General features: G+C 38.9%; 1 protein-coding gene across 1 annotated transcript; it reads right to left on the bottom strand.

Moving 5' to 3' along the window:
• Positions 1-872: 872 nt before the first annotated feature.
• Positions 873-18,619, bottom strand: ADAM20 (ADAM metallopeptidase domain 20). Its single transcript, XM_006884795.1, has 2 exons — positions 16,586-18,619; positions 873-887 (listed from the first exon to the last, which is right to left on the bottom strand). The coding sequence occupies exons 1-2, from the start codon at positions 18,617-18,619 to the stop codon at positions 873-875; spliced, it is 2,049 nt and encodes a 682-aa protein (XP_006884857.1).
• Between the last annotated feature and the right edge of the window lie 479 nt (positions 18,620-19,098).

The raw sequence follows: 19,098 nt of genomic DNA, 5'->3' as shown, positions 1-19,098 counted from the left end.
CTAAAGGAAGTGAAGGGAAGCTAGCCTTCCAGGCAACAGGAAGGGAACATCCTCAAACTGTCAAAAGAATAGTATGATAGACATACATATCATCCCATTGGCGATGCGAAACCTTGCCGTTTCCCAAGAACCAGGGGAGCTGGTCGACTTCCAAATTGTGTGGGAGACACTTCATGCCCAAGCATGAACTCAGAATCATCATTTGACTAATCCTATTCTCCTGGAATCATGTATTATGCTCTTATCAGAGAGATCTGAAATAAAAGTCTTATCCTTTGTCTCATCTTATCACTACAATGAACGAGTTAGCTTTCAATACGGATTACACCTTAAAACTAATGCAATAAAAATTTTTACAACTAGACCAATAAGCAACATCATGATAAATGGAGAAAAGATTGAAGGTGTTTTCAATTTCATTTGACTTGGATCCACAATCAACCCCCACGGAAGCAGCAGTTAAGAAATCAAAAGACATGCTGCAGTGGGGAAATCTGCTGTTAAATACCTCTGGGAAGTGCTTTTAAAAAAAATATGTTTACTGGTCATTTGCAATGGCAACACAGAAGTCACTGACTACACTCACAATTATGGAGTTAAGGAAATAGCAGACTACAACTCAGGATCAGTGTCAGGAAGACACAAGCATGGTTTGAAACACACCTGCAAAGTAAAGAACATATCACTCCCTTCTTAAATATTGATTGAACTTCTCTAAATTCACTCCAACATGCACATCCATTCCCCTACAAAGTAATTAATACCTTCTTCAGATCCTTTCCCCACATCTTCTGCTCATTATGCTTAAACCTAGGATTTATTCACAGCATTATCAACTAGAGAAGTGTAAGCTTTATAAGAACAGAAGGGCTTTATTCTGAAAATACCTATCAAGAGGGAAGAATATAATATTAAATGCCAAAACTCTCAAACCCACAGCCATCATGTTGGAACCAATTCATAGCTGGCCCTCCAGTGGTTTTTCAAGGCTGTAAATTGAATAGCAGGAGATTGTCATCTTTTTCCCAAGTAGCTGTTGGTGGTCATGTAGGAATTAATTTATTATACATAGCCAGAGGGTTGTCAGATGATAATGTCCTGTGGAAATTTATAGAAATTATTGGACAAAACCCTCAAGAATGTGCTGAGAAGTATTATCAGCATCACTAAAAAGACTAGTATTAACAATAACTAAGGATGAGAGAAGAAGAAGAACCTTTGAGTTGTGGTGCTGGAGAAGAGTACTGAATATACAATGGACTGCTAAGATAACAAAGAGATCCATACAGGAGAGAATGAAATCAGGATGCTCCTTGGAGGCATACTTTTGGTGTGTTTCCAGGAGGGACCAGTCTTTAGAGAGGGACATCATGCTTGGAAGGGTGGAGGAATGGCACAAGAGAGGAAGACCCTAGATGAGATAGATTGACTCAGTGACTGGGGTAATAGGAGTAGGCATGTCGGAGACAATGAAATTGGCTCAAGATAGAGCAGAGTTCAGAGCTATTGCACGTAAGGTTGCTATGAGTCACAGACAACTCATTGGCACATAACAACAACAAGCTGCCCTTTGTAGTTCAATACAGGGAACTCCTATGGGGTAAATATTAGGGAGCTGTGCTAACCTAAAGGATGCACAGTTGGAATTTACTACCCATGGGGGATAGCTGCGGAATCTCTTTCCCTGTGATTTACAGCTTTCCAAAAAGGAGGGTCAGTTATGAGTTGGTTCTGATTCCACAGCAATGAGACCCTTTGCTGTTGTTGTTGTTATGCTTGTTTGCTTGTTTGTTTTAGCAGTCCAGATCTTAAACCACAGATTGTTACTGCTGTTGTTGTTGGGTGTCATCGAGTTGCGTTTGACTGATAGCAACAAAACATGATATGAACAAAACAGCTGAACCCTATCCTGTTCTATCCTGTGCCACCCTCACACTCCCTAACACACAAGAGCCAATGGCAGCAATCACGTCAATCCACCTGGTTGAGGGTTTTCCACTCCTTTGCCAACCCTCTGCCCTTCCAGGCATCATGTCCTTCTCTAAGGAATATCCCCAAAGTAAGTGAGATGAAACTTCATTATCTTGGTCTCCAAAGAGCACTCCGGCTGCACCTTCTCCAAGATAGAACTGTTCATTCTCAGTGCTCTTCTTCAACACCACAGCTTAAAAGGTATCAATTCTTTTCCTGTCATTCTTATTCATTGTTTAGCTCTCAGATGTTTAGCGAGTGATCAAAAAGTCTATGGCTTGAATCAGACGCACCTTAGTCCTCAATCTGACATCATTTACTTCTCAATAATTTGGAGAGGTTCCTGACTGCAGATTTTCGCAGTGTAATACATCCCCTTATTTCCTGACTGTTGATACCAAGGTGTTTGTTAATTGTGGATCCAAGCAAGACAAAGTTGTTAAGTGACAACCTCCTCTCCATCCATCATAAAGCTGCCTATCAGTCCAGTGGTAAAGCACCTTTGTTTTCTTGACATTTAGTTGAAATCCATACCGAAGTCTGCATTCCTTGATCTTTTGCAAAAAGTGCTTCAAGTCCTCTTCACTTTCAACAAGCAAAGTGTGTCATCTGCATAACAAAGATTATTGATGAGTCTTCCTCCAATCCTTATAATAATTCAATTCTGTATGACCCACAGATAGCAATGGTTAAACCAAGGGGCAATATATAATCATTCCACAGGGCAAGAGATATCATTGTAAAGACTGGAAAAGTCAGAATATTAACCAAAGCTTAAAAGATATGGTTAATGTTGTTGTCATTTTTGTTGTTAGGTGCCATTGAGTTGAGTTCAACTCATGGTGACATTATGAACAATAGATCTGAACCTGTCCTATTGATAGGTATAGGTTGAGATTCAAGCAAAATGAAATTGTTGACAAATTCAATCTTACTCCATCTGTCTTAATGTTGTCTGTTGGTCCAGTGGTAAGGAATTTTGTCTGCTTAATGTTGAGATGTAACCCATACTGAAGGTTAAAGTCTTTGATATTCTGCAGCAAGTGCTTCAAGTTTTTATTTTCTGCAAGTATGCTTGTGTCATCTGCTTAACAAAGATGTTTTTACCTTAAAGGCAATATAGATAGGCAGTCAACAAGGGGTGGTTTTAGACCAGTAGAAGCCATGGATAGATGATTGGAAAATCAAAAGCATTTTCCCTGTTCCTCCTTGTTAATAATAATTTGTCCAGTTTGTGGGAAAACATTTGTTTTCAAACCTGGAACACAGTGCCGAAAACTCAATGAAGAGTAATTTGTGATCAGAGTCCTGATACCTCAGTAAAATATCTAATCATCTAAGGGTGATGAATATACAGGGATATACCTCCAAAATCAGGAGTCAGCTGATTGGATTTGTCAGATTTAGCTAACAATTAGCTGTGGGCTGGAAGTTTATTGGTCTAGAGTCAATTAGCACCTGGTGAGTGTGCCTTGTATTAAAAAAGGGGTAGCACCAGACTAAGTCTGCAGCTTGGAGGCTCACGTGCAGTGATTGAATTTTGGAACATGATTTCTCGCATCTCGATGAAGGGCTAGTATAGAACATTTGGTTAGGGATTTTTTTGGGGGGTGTCCAAAATCGGGTGTCAGCTGATTGGATTTGCTGGATTTGTTGTTGTTGTTATACTGTTGTTATGTGCCATCTGGTCGCTTGCGACTCATAGCGACCCCTATGTACAACAGCCCTAAACTCTGCTCTGTCCTGTTCCAATTGCACTGCTTCTGACACACCCATCCTGATTACCCCAGTTACTGAATCAGTCCACCTCATAGAGGGTCTTCCCCTCTTGCGCTGTCCTTCCATCTTCCCAAGCATGATGTCCCTCTTCAAGGACTTGTCCCTCCTTATAACATGACCAAAGTATGTCAGACAAAGCCCCAGAATCCTCGCCTCCAAGGAGCAGTCTGTTTTAACCCTCTCCAGCATGAATCTGTTTGTTTCCTTGGCAGTCCATGGTACATTCTATACTCTTCTCCAGCACCGCAGCTTAAACGCATCTGTTCTCCTTCTATCCTCCCTAGTCATTGCCCAACTCTCTGATGCATAACAAGTGATTGCAAAGACCATAGCCTGTATCAGATGCACCTTAGTCTCCAGAATGACATGATTACTCTTCAGTACCCTGGAGAAGTCCCTAACAGCAGACTTTCCCATCACAATACATTTTTTTTTATTTCCTGGCTACTGGTGCCAAGACTGTTGACCGTGGAACCAAGCAGACTAAAGTTGTTAACAATCTCAATCTCTTCACCATCCATCCTGATGCCGCCAATTGATCCAGTAGTGAGAGTCTTTGTCTTCTGGACATTGAGGTTCAATCCATACTGAAGGCTGCAGTCCTTGACCCTCTGCAGCAAGTGCTTCAGGTCCTCTGCAGTTTCAGCAAGCAGGGTTATGTCATCTGCATAATGCAGATTGTTGATAGATCTTCCACCAATCCTGATACCACACTTCTCCTCATAGAGCCCAGCCTCCTGCATAATCTGTTCTGCATACAGGTTGAAAAGGTATGGAGATAGGACTCATCCCTGGTGTACACCTTTCCCAATTTTGAACCATGAAGTGTTTCCCTGCTCTGTTCTGATGACTGCTTCTTGGTCGAAGAATAGGTTTCATGGGTTTAAGGTCTCTTGGTTTACAGTCAACCAGCACCTAATGGGCATGCCTTCTATTTAAAAGGTGGTAGCACCGTACTAAGTCTGCAGTTGGGAGGCTCATGTGTGAAGCCATTGGATTCTGGGAGATGGTTTCTCTCATCTTGGTGACTTTTTTCATCCACAATTAACTAGTGTTAATTGATTTGGAGATGGACATTCTTCTAAGTGGTACGGCAGTGGTGTATTTGCTGTACTGAAGTAACTTGGAGTTGCTGTGATGCTGAACACTTTACCCATGATGGAGGGTGGAGCTTCCAGAGTCAGATTTGGAAGCAGGAGTGGTATCCATTTCCTAAACCACATGTCTCTGGAAACTCTATGAACATAGAAAAATAATGATAGTTATAGAACAGATTTCAGGTCTTTTGTTTATTAGGGTCACTATGAGTTATACTTAACTCAAGGGCACATAACAACAAAAGCATACCTCCAAAATAAGGTCAAATTACTAGATCTGGGACCTCTTACCATGAGGAAGGAAGTGCAATGCCTGAGATTCTTCGACTTTGAAAACAGCAAATTCAACACCTAAAAACACTAATATTAAAAGTTTCCAGCTTTGAGGGACATCTGGAGCAGAAAAGTTTTCTGCTATAGGTCCAGGTTGTGATGCAAACAGCCATACACAGTGGTCATCTCTCTGGTAGAGTGTCTAATATTGAAAGTATTAGTGTTTTGTGTAAGTTTTGGTGGGAGAATTACAGTCAAGCACCTGGAGTTTTGTTGTAAGGTCACATTATCTACAGCAGAGTGAAGTGCTTTTTGAAAAACAATTTTTGATAGGATATTTCATCACCTGTCCATAGACACCAAGATACCATATGGTTATGGAAAGTATGTGATTATGGAATACAAAATGCCCATATGGCCAGAAATATCAATCATGAACTAGATTCTGCCAGACTAGACAAGTCATGAAATTGGAGGTCAGAAATAACCCACTGAACATCAGTAGAACCAAGGATCACAAGAAGATATATAAACAGCTCAATTGCAGGTTCCTCAGAACTGCTACACCAATATTATCCCTTCAGTTCATACTTAATGGCTGTATAAAGAGGGATTCCATATGACTAGTTAAAGGTGAGGGGAAATCCTTACAATGATCTTCAGGCACTGCACTTGGCCACGAGTTTCTTTGGAAAGAAATGTGGTACAAATTAAAACCTGTATAAACAAATTGAAAGTAGTTAATGATTTGACTGCTTGTTCAAGTATCTAGAAGGATCATCATTGTAAGATGAATAAAGAGGAGCACAGAAGCATAGATCTATGTGAGTGGGCACAAAACAGGAAGTTCTTTAGATTAATTTTCACCAGAAAGAACATTGCTTAAGAGATAGTAGACAAAGTTATCCAACAATTGGACCTGTCAGACTCAGGTCTTAATCACTCAACTCTGGTAAAATGGACTAGAGTGGCAAATCTCTCACGGGCTCAACATTATGAATTCCTAATTACCAACTGGGAAAGATGTACGCCAGGGATGTATCCTGTGTCTATATCTTTTCTATCTATATGCAGAACAGATCATCTGGGAGCCTGAGCTCTATGAGGAGGAATGTGGCATCAGGATTAGAGGATGATTCATCAACAACCTGCGTGATGCAGATGACACAAATCTGCTTGCTGAAACTGAGGAGAACCCAAAGTGCTTGCCAAAGAAGGTCATATTGAAGACTGCAACCTTCAATATGGATTGAAACTCAACATCAAGAATACAAAGAGTCTCACCACTGGGCCAACTGGCAGCATCATCTCCAGAGTACTGAAGAGCAAAGATGTCAATCTGGATACTAAGAAGGCAATAGTCTTCACAATTGCTTGCTATGTGTCAGAGCAGGCCAATGACTAGGGATGATAGAAGGATAATTGATGCCTTTGAGCTGTGGTACTGGAGAAGAGTTTTGAATATACCATGGACTTCCAGGAGAACAAGCAGGTTCATCCTAGAGAAGGTGAAGCCAGCCTGCCCTTTGGAGGCAAGGGTTCTGAGGCTTTGTCTGACATATGTTTGTCATGTTGCAAGGAGGGACTGGTCCTTGGAAAGGGACATCATGCTTGGAAGGGTGGAGGGACAGAGAGAGAGCGGAAGACCATCAATGAAATGGATTGATACAATGACTGAGGTAATGAGGGTAGTAGGTTTGTTGGAGACAATAAAGTTGGCATAGGATAGAGCAGAATTCAGGGCTGTTGTACATAGGATCACTATGAGTCACAAGTGACTCAATAGCACATATCAACAATTACCAAGACCATTTACTAAGCAGTTAGGCATAAGATCTAAGTTGAACCATTAACCTAGAAGTATTCCTTGAAGACAAACTGATAAGAAATTAGCTACACTAGATCTCTAATATCCTGGAAGGGCCAATGATACCTTTTTACTGGAAAATACATATATAATACCTTTATTATATGTATTGAAACAGTACCTACAACCATAGTCTTAAGTACTTAATTAAGAGCATTATATCATGATTAAAGGCACAGTAGATCAAGAAGACATATTTATGCACTAAATGAAAGGTCAAAAAAATACATAAAACAATGCTTAACAGAACTGAATAAAGAAATAGCACCACAATGGTGGTGGTTGTTATGTGTCATTGAGTTGTCTGCAACTCATAGCAACACTATGTACAATAGCTCTGAAGCCCTTCCTTTCCTAAGCCAGTCTCTCATTAGCTCCAACACACCTATTCCCATTGCCCCAGTTACTGTTATCAATCCATCTCATCTCAGGTCTTCCTCTCCTGCTCAGTCCATCCACCCTTCTGAGCTTGATGTCCTTCTCCTAGCATCAGTCCTTCCTGGTCACATGCCCAAAGTATGTGAGATGGAACATAAAAATCTTAGCCTCCGAGAAGAAACTCGGTTTTGTCCTCTCCAAGACAGACTTATTTGTTTTCTTGGCAGTCAATGGTATGTTCAAGACGCTTCTCTAGCATCACAACTCAAAGGTATTGATTCTTCTTCTGTCATCATTACTGTCCAGCTCTCTGAGGCACAGCAAGTTATTGTGAAGACCATGACCTGGCTCAGGCGCACCTTACTTAGATTGACATTGTTGATTCTCAGTAGTCTGGAAAGGTCCTTGACAGCAGATTTGCCTAATGCAATTAGACTTTTGATTTCCTGACTGCTGGTGCCAAGAGTGTTGATTGTGAGACTGGGCAAACTTAACTGTTAAAAAACTCAATCTCTTTTCCACCCATCATGGTGCTACCAACTGGCTCAATAGTGAGAATCATTGACTTCTTATTGTTGAGCTTCAATCGTTATTGAAGACTACAGTCCTTGACCTTCTGCAGCAAGTGCTTCATGTCTGTTTCAGTTTCAGCAATCAAGATTGTGTCATCTGCATAACATAGGTTGTTGATAAGTCTTCTTCCAATCTTAATGTCAAATTTCCCCTCATAAAGTCCAGACTCCTAAATGATCTGTTGTGCATATAGATTGGAAAGGTATGGAGACAGGACATATCCCTGACACATTCCTTTCCTGATTTTGAACCATGAAATGTTTCCCTGCTCTGTTCTGAGGATTGCTTCCTGGTCCAAGTATAGATTTTACATAAGTACAATCAAGGATTCTGTCAATGTGCTTTAACAGTCATTTCTGGACAATCTTCAGTAGGATTTTGCTTGCATGTGATAAGAGAGATATTGTATGAAAATGTCCACACTCTGTCAGGTCACCTTTTTGGAATGGAAAGAGAGAAAGAAAGAAAGAGAGAGGAAGGAAGGAAGGAAGGAAGGAAGGAAGGAAGGAAGGAAGGAAGGAAGGAAGGAAGGAAGGAAGGGAGAGAAAGAAGCAAAATTTATTATCTAACTCAACACCTCCATCAAGTAGAAAAAGAACAACAATAGCTGAAATCAAAGTGATAGAAAAGAGAAAATAAACTGAAAACATCAACAAGGACAAGAGCTGTTTTGTTGTTGTTTTTTAAAGGGATGGTAAAATAAACTATTGGCAAACTTAAAAATAGAAGAAATATGGGAAGATTATGGAAAATTATACTGTAATAAATTTGAAAATCTAGAGAAAATGGACAAATTTCTTGAAACTCATCCCCCATGCAGATTGAGACAGACAGATATAGAACACTTGGACAGACCCATAACAAAAGAAGAAATTGAACATGTCATAAAAAGTCTACTCCGTAAAAGAAGTCCTGGACCAGATGGCTTCATAACTGAATTCTACCAAACATTCAGAGAGGATCTATCACCAATACAACTTCTTTCAAAAAATATTTAAAGAAGAAACACTCCTAGAGTCATTCTATGAAGCAAGAATAAATATAATACCAAAACTAGGCAAAGATATTACCAAGAGAGAAAACTACAGAACACTATCTCTCATAAATGTTAGATGCACAAATCCTTAACAAAATCCTAGCCAATACAATTCAACAGCACATCAAACAAAATAATTCATCATGATCAAGAGGGTTTCATAACTGATCAGTAAGGATAGTACAACATAAGAAGAAAAATTAAAGTAATTCATCACATTAACAAAGCAAATAAGAACGAAATCATTTTAGCAATTGATGCAGAAAAGGCCTTTGACAAAATCCAACACCACTTCCTGGTTAAAACTCTCAAAAAAATAGAAATAGAAGGGAATTTCTTCTATATTGTGAAAAGTATATAAGCAAAACCGAGAGTCAATACTATTCTCAGTGGAAAAAGGCTAAAAGCATTCTCCTTGTGAATAGGAACCAGACAAGGATGCTCACTATCACTACTGCTATTCAGTATTGTACTGGAAGGACATTGATAGGGCAATATGACAGGAGAAGGAAATAAAAGGCATCTATATCAGCAAAGAGGTGGTTAAACTGTCACTATATGGTAGACTCATCAACAATGTGCGTTATGCAGGTGAAACAACCCTGCTTGCTGAAACTGAGGAGGACCTGAAGTACTTGCTGAAGAAGGTAAAGGACTGAAGCCTTCAATATGGATTGAAGCTCAACATCAAGAAAACGAAGATTCTCACCACTGGGCCAATTGACAGCATCATGGTAGATGGTGAAGAGACTGTGATTGTTTACAGCTTCAGTTTGCTTGGCTCCACAATCAACACTCTTGGTACCAGCAGCCAGAAAATTGAAGGACAAATTGCACTGGGAAAGTTTGCTCTCAGAGACCTCTCCAAAGTACTAAAGAGTCAGTCTGGAGAATAAGGTGTGTCTGATACAGGGCATGGTCTTTACAATTACTTGCTATACATCAGAGAGCTGGACAATGAGTAGGGATGATAGAAGGAGAGTTGATGTCTTTGAGTTGTGGTGCTAGATAAGAGTATTGAATATACCACGGACTGCTAGGAGAAGAAACAGGTTCTTCCTAGAGAGGGTGACACCAGGCTGCTCCTTGCAGACAAGGATTCTGAACCTTCGTCTGACATGCATTACACATGTTTCAAGGCGGGATCAGTCCTTGGAGAGGGATGTCATGCTTGAGAGTGTGGAGGGACAATACAGGAGAGGAAGACCCTCAATGAGGTGGATTGATTCAGTGATTAGGGTACCAGGGATAAGTGTGTCAGAAACAATAAGATTGGCAAGGGATAGAGCGAGGTTTAGGGCTATTGTACAACGGGTTGCTATGAGTCATAGGCAACTTGATGGCACATAAGAACAACAACAAAATATGTAGATGATATGATAGTGTATACCGAAAACCCCAAAGAGTCAACAAAAAACCTGTTAGTGCTTGTAGACCAATTTAGTAAAGTGGCAGGAAACAAGATCAATACCAAGAGTCAGTGGGATTTGTCTACAGTAACAAAGAAAAACATAGAGAAGGAAAATAAGAATATCAATACCACTTACAATAGCCAACCACAAAATGAGATACTTAGAAATAAACCTAAATAAAGACATAAAAGACCTTTAAAAATTACAAAACACTTGTGCAAGAAACAGTAAAATATCTAAATAAATGAATAAAATGTTCTCTGCTCATGGATAGGAAGACTCAATAAAGTGAAAATAACAATCCTACCAAAAGCAATCTACATGTTTAATGTAATCCCAATACAGATACCAAATTTCTTTTTCAAAGAGATAGAAAAGTAAATTGTCAAGTTTATATGGAGAGTAGAGACCCCAAACTGCAAAGCACTTCTGAAAAAGAAGAATGAAGTGGGAGGCATAGCAATCCCTGATCTCAAAACCTAGTACACAGCTGTAAATGAAAAGTGTGGTACTGGTACAGTGATAGGCACATGGACCAATGGAACAGAATTGAGAACCCAGAAATTAAATTCATCTATCTATGGTCAACTGATATTTGACAAGGAAACAAAATCTATCAAACAGGGAAATGACAACTTTTTCAACAAATGGTGCTGGCAAAACTAGACTACTACCTGCAGAAAGCTGAAGCAGGCTCTACACCTCACATCATACAAAAATATCACCTCAAGGTGGATCAGAAATCTAGGGATAAAGCCCAAAACCATAAATATCACAAGAGACAAAGTGAGACCAAGTTTAGAAGGCTTGGCTTATGGTATAAAGAGGCTAACAAAAACCAACAGAAATACACAACCAGAAGATGATAAAATTGATGAAGGGAACCTTCTGAAGACTAAATCCCTGAGTGCATCAAAAACTTTTTCCAACAGGATACAAAGGAAACCTACTGACTGGGACAAAATATTTGGCAATATCATCTCAGACAAAGGTCTCATAACAAAAGTTTACTGAATGCCTCCTGAAGAAAAAAGAAATGATAACTCAATTACAAAATAATGAAAAGACATAGTAAGACATTTCACAAAAAGACATTCAGATGGCCAACAGTAATGTTGTAGTTGTTGATTGCCATCGAGTCGCGCATGGCTCATAGTGACCCTATAAACAAAAGGCCTGAGGCCTTGCTACAACTATCGATAGTTATCAAAGTTCATAGAGTTTCCAGAGGCACAATTTTTTGGAAGTGGATTCCACTCCTGCTTCCAAACCTGTCTTAAACTGAGGGCTCCACCAAATACCATCCACCGTGAGTAACCATTATACCATTTGACACCCCAAAGGCACAATGTTCAGCATCACAGCAACTCTAGCTTACCTCAGTACACTATATTGATGGAAAAGTGCTGTATCACTTAGAAGGTTCCTCAAAAATATAATAACAACTGACTTTTAAATACAAAGGCTCTCCCCAAGGTCTTGTTGACTCTAAACAAGAGGTTTAAATTAATTTAAAAAAAAAAAACAACATATGTTGTTGCTATTATGTGCCATTGAGTCACCTGCGATGTATAGCAACCCTATGTACAGCAGCTCAGAACCGTTTCCTGTCCTGAGCCAGTCTCACTAATTCTGGCACACCAATCCTCATTGCCCCAGATACCGTATCAATCCATCTCATCCAGGGCCTTACTCTCCTGCACTGTCCCTCTACCATTTTGAGCATGATGTCCTTCTCCAAGGACTGTTCTCTTCTGACCATGTGCCAAAAGTATGTGAGATATAGCTTCAAAATCCTAGATTTCAAGGAGAGACTTGGTTTCACCCTCTTCAAAACAGACCAATTTATTTTCTTGGCAGTCCATGGTATGTTCAAGACTCTTCTCCAGCACTACAACTCAAAGGCATTCTTCTTTTTTCTTCCTTAGTCATTGTCCAGTTCTCTGAAGCATAAGAAGTTATTGAGAAAAGCATGGCCTGGATTAGACACACCTTCATCTCTAGACTGACATTATTGCTTTTCAACACTCTGGGAGGTCCTAAGAGCAGATTTTCCCAATGCAATTCATCTTTTGATTTCCTGACTGCTGGTGTTAAGAGTGTTGATTATGGAGCCAAGTAAGCTGTAATTGCTAACAACCTCAATCTCTTCTCCATTTATCATGGTGCTACCAATTGGCCCAGTGGTGAAAATCTTTGTCTTCTTGATGTTGAGCTCCAATCCATATTGAATACTATAGTCCTTGACCTTTTGTAGCAAGAGCTTCAGACCTTCTTCAGTTTCAGCAAGTAAGGTTGTTATCATCTGCATATCATAGGTTGTACATGAAGACATGCTCAAAATCACTGGCAATAAAAGAGATGTAAATCAAAACCACAATAAGCCTTTACCTCCTTTTTCAGCTCTTTGGCTCCACCTTCCCAAGTTGGTTGGTACTCCAGCTGTTTCTGCCAACCCGTTGCTTAACTCTCAGGAATCTTCAGATTCCTCCACTAGGAAACAGATGGTGAGTTTTCTGACAAAGTGTTGTGCCATTAATAGTTTGGCAGTTTTCATAACTTCTCTGCTGAATTTCCAAGTGATATGAATTTTTCAATGTCCAGTTATACAGCGATTTCCTTTCAGTATTATCAGAAATACTAGGCACTATGCTTGGTAAAATGCAGGCACCAAAAAAAAATATTTGTTTTATTTAAAAAAAGAACACACAATGAGATACTATCTCACCTAAGTTGCACTGGTAAAATTTAACAGGACAATAAATGTTGGAGAGAATGTGGAGTGATAGAGAATCTCATACATGTTGGTGGGATTGTAAAGTGGAACAACCACTCTGGAAGGCAATTTGACATTTCCTCAAAATGCTAAACACAGAAATTCCATATGACCCAGCTATTCAACTACTAGGAATATACTCTGAGGAAATTAGAACTGAGACACAAATGGAAATTTGTATGCCAATGTTCATAGCAGCATTATTCATAATTGCAAGAACATGGAAACAGCTTAGATGTTCAACCACAATTGAATGATTGAGAAATTGTGGTATAGTCACATGATGGAATATTATGCAGCACTCAGGAGTAACAATTTCAAAAATTGTTACCTAACATTGGAGAGACTGAAGAGCATTATGTTGAGTAATCCAATCTCTTAAGGACAAATACTGCATAAGACCAATATTGTAAAAATAGAAATCCAAATGGTCCAGGGACTGATAAAATGTCAGATGACATATTTCATCAAATAAATGTTATACCCTAGATGTGCTCACTCATCTTTGACAACAAATATGAAGATCTGACCAACTAACTAGAAGAGATTCAAATTTTTTCCATTTAAAAAATAGGGATTCAACAGAATACGAAAACTATCAGACAATATTATTAATATCACATGCAAGCAAAATCATGTTGAAGATAGTTTTTAAATGGTTGAAGTAGTACATATATGTGGAAGTGATTCAGAAGAGGACCTGAAACTAGGAATATTATTGCTGATATCATAAGAATCTTGACTGAAAGTAGAGAATGCCAGAAAGATATTTACTTGTGTTATATTGACTCTGCAAATGTATTTGTCTCCATAACAAATTGCAAATAACATTAAGAATAATGAGAATCCCAGAACCTTAATTGTGCTCATGGGAAACCCGTACATAGACCAAGAAGCACTTTTTTGAGTACAACAAGGGAACACTTCATGATTTAAGATCAAGAAAGGTGTGAGTCAGGGTTGTATTCTTTCTCCATACCTATTCAATCTATATGCTGAGCAAATAATTCGAGAAGCTGGTAAAACATGTAAAACATGATGTATATGAATGAAATACAATAAAATGTATACAATGAAATGCAATGTATACAAATTTTTCTATACAAATAAATATAAAATGAAAACATAAATGATAGTAAAAATAAATAATAAATTAAAATAAGCAAACAAAAAGAGAATTGTGGTTTGTAGAAAAGGTGGTCTAACAGAATGCAGAAATTATCAAACAAGACAGAATGATAGAATTCTGTACAATCAATGATTTATTCATTATAAATACCTTTGATAAGAAACATAAAAGGCAACTATTCACATGGACCTTACCTGTGACGTACAAGGGAATAAAATTGACTATATATGTTGGGGAAACTGTTGGAGAAGCTCAATATCAGCTGTAAAAACTAGGCCAGGTGTTAATTATGGAACACATCATCAGCTACTCATATGCAAGTTCAAACTGAAGCTTAAGAAAATAAATTCAAATCCTCAAGAACCAAAGTTTAACCTTGAGTCTATCCCTCCTGGATTTAAAGACTATCTAAGGAACAGGTCTGAGGCCTTGAATACTAATGAGTGAAGACAAGATGAGCTGTCAGAGGACATCAAGAATATTATCCATGAAAAATGCAAAACATCATTACAAAGATACAGAAAGAAGAAAAGACCAAGATGGATGTCAGAAGAGACTCTGACTATTGCACTAGAGAAGCCAACGCAAAGGGAAAAACGCAAGCAATTAAGACTCTGTACAGGAAATTTCTAATGGAAGCACATGAATACACAGCAAAATATTATAATAAAATGCACAAAAGCTGCACTTCGAAAATCAAAAGACATGAACTCGCTCAGAATTTCTTGAGCTAAAGGAACTGAAGAACAAATTCAAGCCTTGAGTTTCCATACTTAAGGATGGTGTGGGCAGAATGCTGAATGACCCAGGAAGCATTAAAAGAAGATGGTAGGGCTACAGAGTCACTATATCAAGAAGAATTGGCTGATAGAATAGTTTAATGAAACAATGGATTATCAAGAGCCCATGATGATGAAGGAGGAAGTTCAAGCTGCTCTGAAGAAACACAAAAACAAAGACCCATTAATTGATGGAATACCAATTTACATATTTCAACAGGCAGATGCTTCCCTAGATATGCTCACCATGTTGTGCCAAGAAATTGGAGGACAATCACCTGGCCATCTGACTGGAAGAGATCCATATTTATTTCCATTCCTAAAAAAAAGGTGACCCAACAGAGTGTGGAAACTATCGAACAATATCATTAATACCACATATAAGCAAGATCCTGCTGAAATTATCCAGAAATTACTGCAACAGCACATCAACAGAGAACTGCCAGATGTGCAGGCATCATCAGCTAGGAAATAAAAAGACATACTGAACTGGGAAAGTATACTGCCAGAGAGTTCTCCAAAATGATGAAGAGTAAAGATGTCGGTTTGAAGTTTAAAGTGCAACTGATTTAAGCCATTCTTTTCCAAACCTCGTTATGCATCTGAAAGTTCAACAATGAACAAGGATGACAGAAGAGTTGATGATGCCGTTGACTTGTGGTACTGAAGAAGGATTGTCATGGACTGCCAAAAGGACAAACAAGTATGTCTTGGAAAAGATGCAGCCAGGGTTTTCCCTGGAGGCAAGGATAGTAAAAATTCATCTGACATAATTTGGGCTAGTATTTAGTAGGAACTAGTCCTTGCAAAAGGACATTATTTTTGGAGAGGTGGAGGGTCAGTGAGAGACGGTGATCTTCAGTGAAATGGATTAACACTGGAACTGTAACAGCGAGCTCAAGTATGTTGGAAATTAGGAGGCTGGCACAGAACAGAAAAGGTTTCAAGACCACTATTAGCAGTGTTGCTGAATTGTCGTTTACTGAATGGCACTTAACAGTAACAAGGTCTGAACAGCACTGTGTACTTATTGAAAGGGTATAAAATTGGAAATGGACTTAGAACTAAGAGACAAAGCTTAAAAAGCTGTTCCTATGCATTTCCCGGAAAATTAAAAATTGAAAGATGATTTGTAGGAAAATGGACTTTAAGTATCTCTGAAAACATTTAAGAGTAAAAAGAAACATACTAAGGATTATTTTGTGTGCTATATAATGTTTATTTTTTGGACATTTGGGATTCCTGAGTTTTCTTCTAATCCCTAAGATATGTGCTAATGAGTATTTGCCACAAAAAGAAAAATCTGAGATATATTGGAAGAGATGAGACTCATTCTTCTCATTTTTTTTTGTTTTTAGTCATTCTTTCCTTTTCTTTGTGACTTGCTTTTAAAAGTTCTTTTTTCCCCATCTCTTTTTTGTTTTTCTTAAAAATCACAAAGAATAAAGATAAAAATAAAAGAGTCAAACAAATAATCCCAAATAACAACAGATGTTTCAAAATTCCAATTTCCACCTGCTCTTTGTAAGGAGGTGGTCCACTATCATAACTACCTCCACGACCTTTTAACAAGCAGTCGGGAGGCGCCCACCCATGGTCACAGTGACAATGATCTTTATTATTACAGCTACCTTTCATGTTGCAGGTCTTGGGATGACAATCTTGTGACAAAGTAGAGAGGGGAACACACTTACTATGAATGCAGATCTTTTTTAGACCACATACGGAGCCATCCTTCACTAGACCAATATCAGGTATGGACATCCCTACATGATAGTCAGTGCCCCAGCAAGTGGTGCCATTGAAGTGCACCTGGTGCACTGTAGAATGTTGATGCAGACTGGGAAGTACACTCACATTTTCACACTGAATTCTTCCACACAGGATATCAGAAATGTTACATTTTAGGTAGGTTCTGTCTTCAATACTACAGTGACCAAAACGATTTCCTTGAGTGTTGACATCACTGTAACAGCTCTGAGATGCACTTTTTGCATCTTCACCAAAAATCTCTTTGCATTGTGTATCATGGTTTGTGCATCTCTTTTCATAGCAGTAGGCTCTGTCACCACAGGGGATCCCATCCTTCACGTACACATCTTCAGGACATTGATGATAAGTTCCATTGCACCACTCTGGAAGATCACATTCATTAATCTGTGGTCTACACAAATACCCTGAGTAAAGAAAATGGCAGTCTTTACAACAAAGCCCAAAAGCACAAGAGGCCCCTGGACTTAGAGTGCAGTCTGGAAGACAGCAAGGGTCTCTAGAACACTGATATATGGTCCCACAGTCACATTCCTCTCCTTCTTCAACCACTTGGTTTCCACAAAAGGTCAGTCTAAAGACCTGCTCTGGAAGTGGAAGATTGCTAAGACATTTAGCTTTTCTGTTTGTATTGTCCCAATACTGAGCATAACTACAATTGCTGAACTCAGTTGTATATTTTATGGAAGGATACATTACGCACCATTGGGTCCCACATACACACCATGGGTGATCATGGACCATACCTAAATTATGACCAAGTTCGTGAGATATAGTGAGGGCTAAAGAAAATAATTTTTTTCCTACGAAACTAATAAGTCCACAATTTAATGTAGATGAACATATTGTACCAACATAGGCAACACCAAGTGTTATACCATATGTTTGATTTAGGAAAAGGAATGTAGTATCACTTGGCAATCGTGTATTCAGGTGCAATTTCTTCCAATCTCTAAATTCACCAAGAGCTATTTTAGCATCATTTGCTAAAGGAGGGTTTCCATTATTCCAGATCTCAATACCAACCAAAACCACGTTGATATCTATAGGTTTATATAAGGCATCCACAAAACTGACAACAGTTACTACATCCTGCTGTACCACTGAAGTATTTTCAAGTGAATAAAGGAATCGATTATGGTCTACCACCACTGCCAGTTCAATAAAACGTGTGTGGCTCCACCAGTCATAAGACTTTTTAAGTGTTATATTATATGTCTTTTGCAACATCAGCTGATGTGCTATTTCTTCTTCTGTTAAGCCACATCTCATAGGTGGAGAGTGTGTCTCACTTATATCTACCTTATATATCAGGTGTTCAAAAGTGGCAGAGCACTTCATGGGTTCAATTTCATATAGGAGACCATTTATCTGTAGTATCCCTTGAAAGCTCCCCAAACAGGTACTGAGAGCAACCAGAGATTCATAGTCCCCTTCCACATAACCATGAAAGTAGCAGTCATCCTGGATAAAAGGCTGATCCTCATGGAGAGCATACTGGTCTGTGTAGGTGAACACTGGGATATGTCTGGAGACTAAGATCTTCTTGACCTTCATGTGGATAATGTGTTTCTGGCCCCCAAACCGCAGGCTGTAAGACAGCCAGCCAGCTCTTGGATTTCTACCTCTGCCAGTCACCTTCAAGGGGATCACCGTTTCTGGAGAGGTGAAGTGGTTGGAAGACTTGACCTGTGAGTGACCACGTATTGACAGAGATTCTCCAAGCCAGAGCAGCACAAAAATCACCCTGATGCTCATCAATGTCTTCCTCACTGTCATTGTGAAGGTAGTTTTCCAGCATAGAAGAGGGTAGGGTAGAAGACACTGCTGGTCTGGCTCAGTGTGTAGGGATGAATTATTACGGATCCATATCCTGGCAGAGTTGAAATGTCAGAGCTGCAGTGCTGAAAGTAAAAATAAAAGAGCTAGAATTGTGCTGGTGGGATAAGGAACAGAATGAAGTGGGGTAAAAATTATTCTTGGACTGGGATAAGGCTTGAAACAATATATTACCCTAAATTTTCTTTCATGTACTTTTCGTATGGAAGTGAGGTTAAACTCCAAGGAGATGAATGAAGATTTATCAAAAGCAGATAATTATTGAAACTGGATGATGATCTATAATGTATAATTAAATACCCACTGCTTACTCACCAGCATGATTAGGTTCCAAACACTAAATCTTATTGGAAAATAATCATTATACAAAAATGGGGGAATATTATCCTACCATGTAATTGCCAAATTACATCACTACA

This window comes from Elephantulus edwardii, unplaced genomic scaffold (genome assembly GCF_000299155.1).
Source record: "Elephantulus edwardii isolate Elephantulus edwardi_28Jun2011 unplaced genomic scaffold, EleEdw1.0 scaffold00037, whole genome shotgun sequence".
Taxonomy (NCBI): Eukaryota; Metazoa; Chordata; class Mammalia; order Macroscelidea; family Macroscelididae; genus Elephantulus; species Elephantulus edwardii.
The sequence above is the reverse complement of the archived record's forward strand: the minus strand, read 5'-3'. Positions and strand labels throughout refer to the sequence as shown.

Bases quoted from the DNA above. Each gene is read 5' to 3' on its own strand.
- ADAM20 (XM_006884795.1), bottom strand. From the start codon at position 18,619: ATGACAGTGAGGAAGACATTGATGAGCATCAGGGTGATTTTTGTGCTG.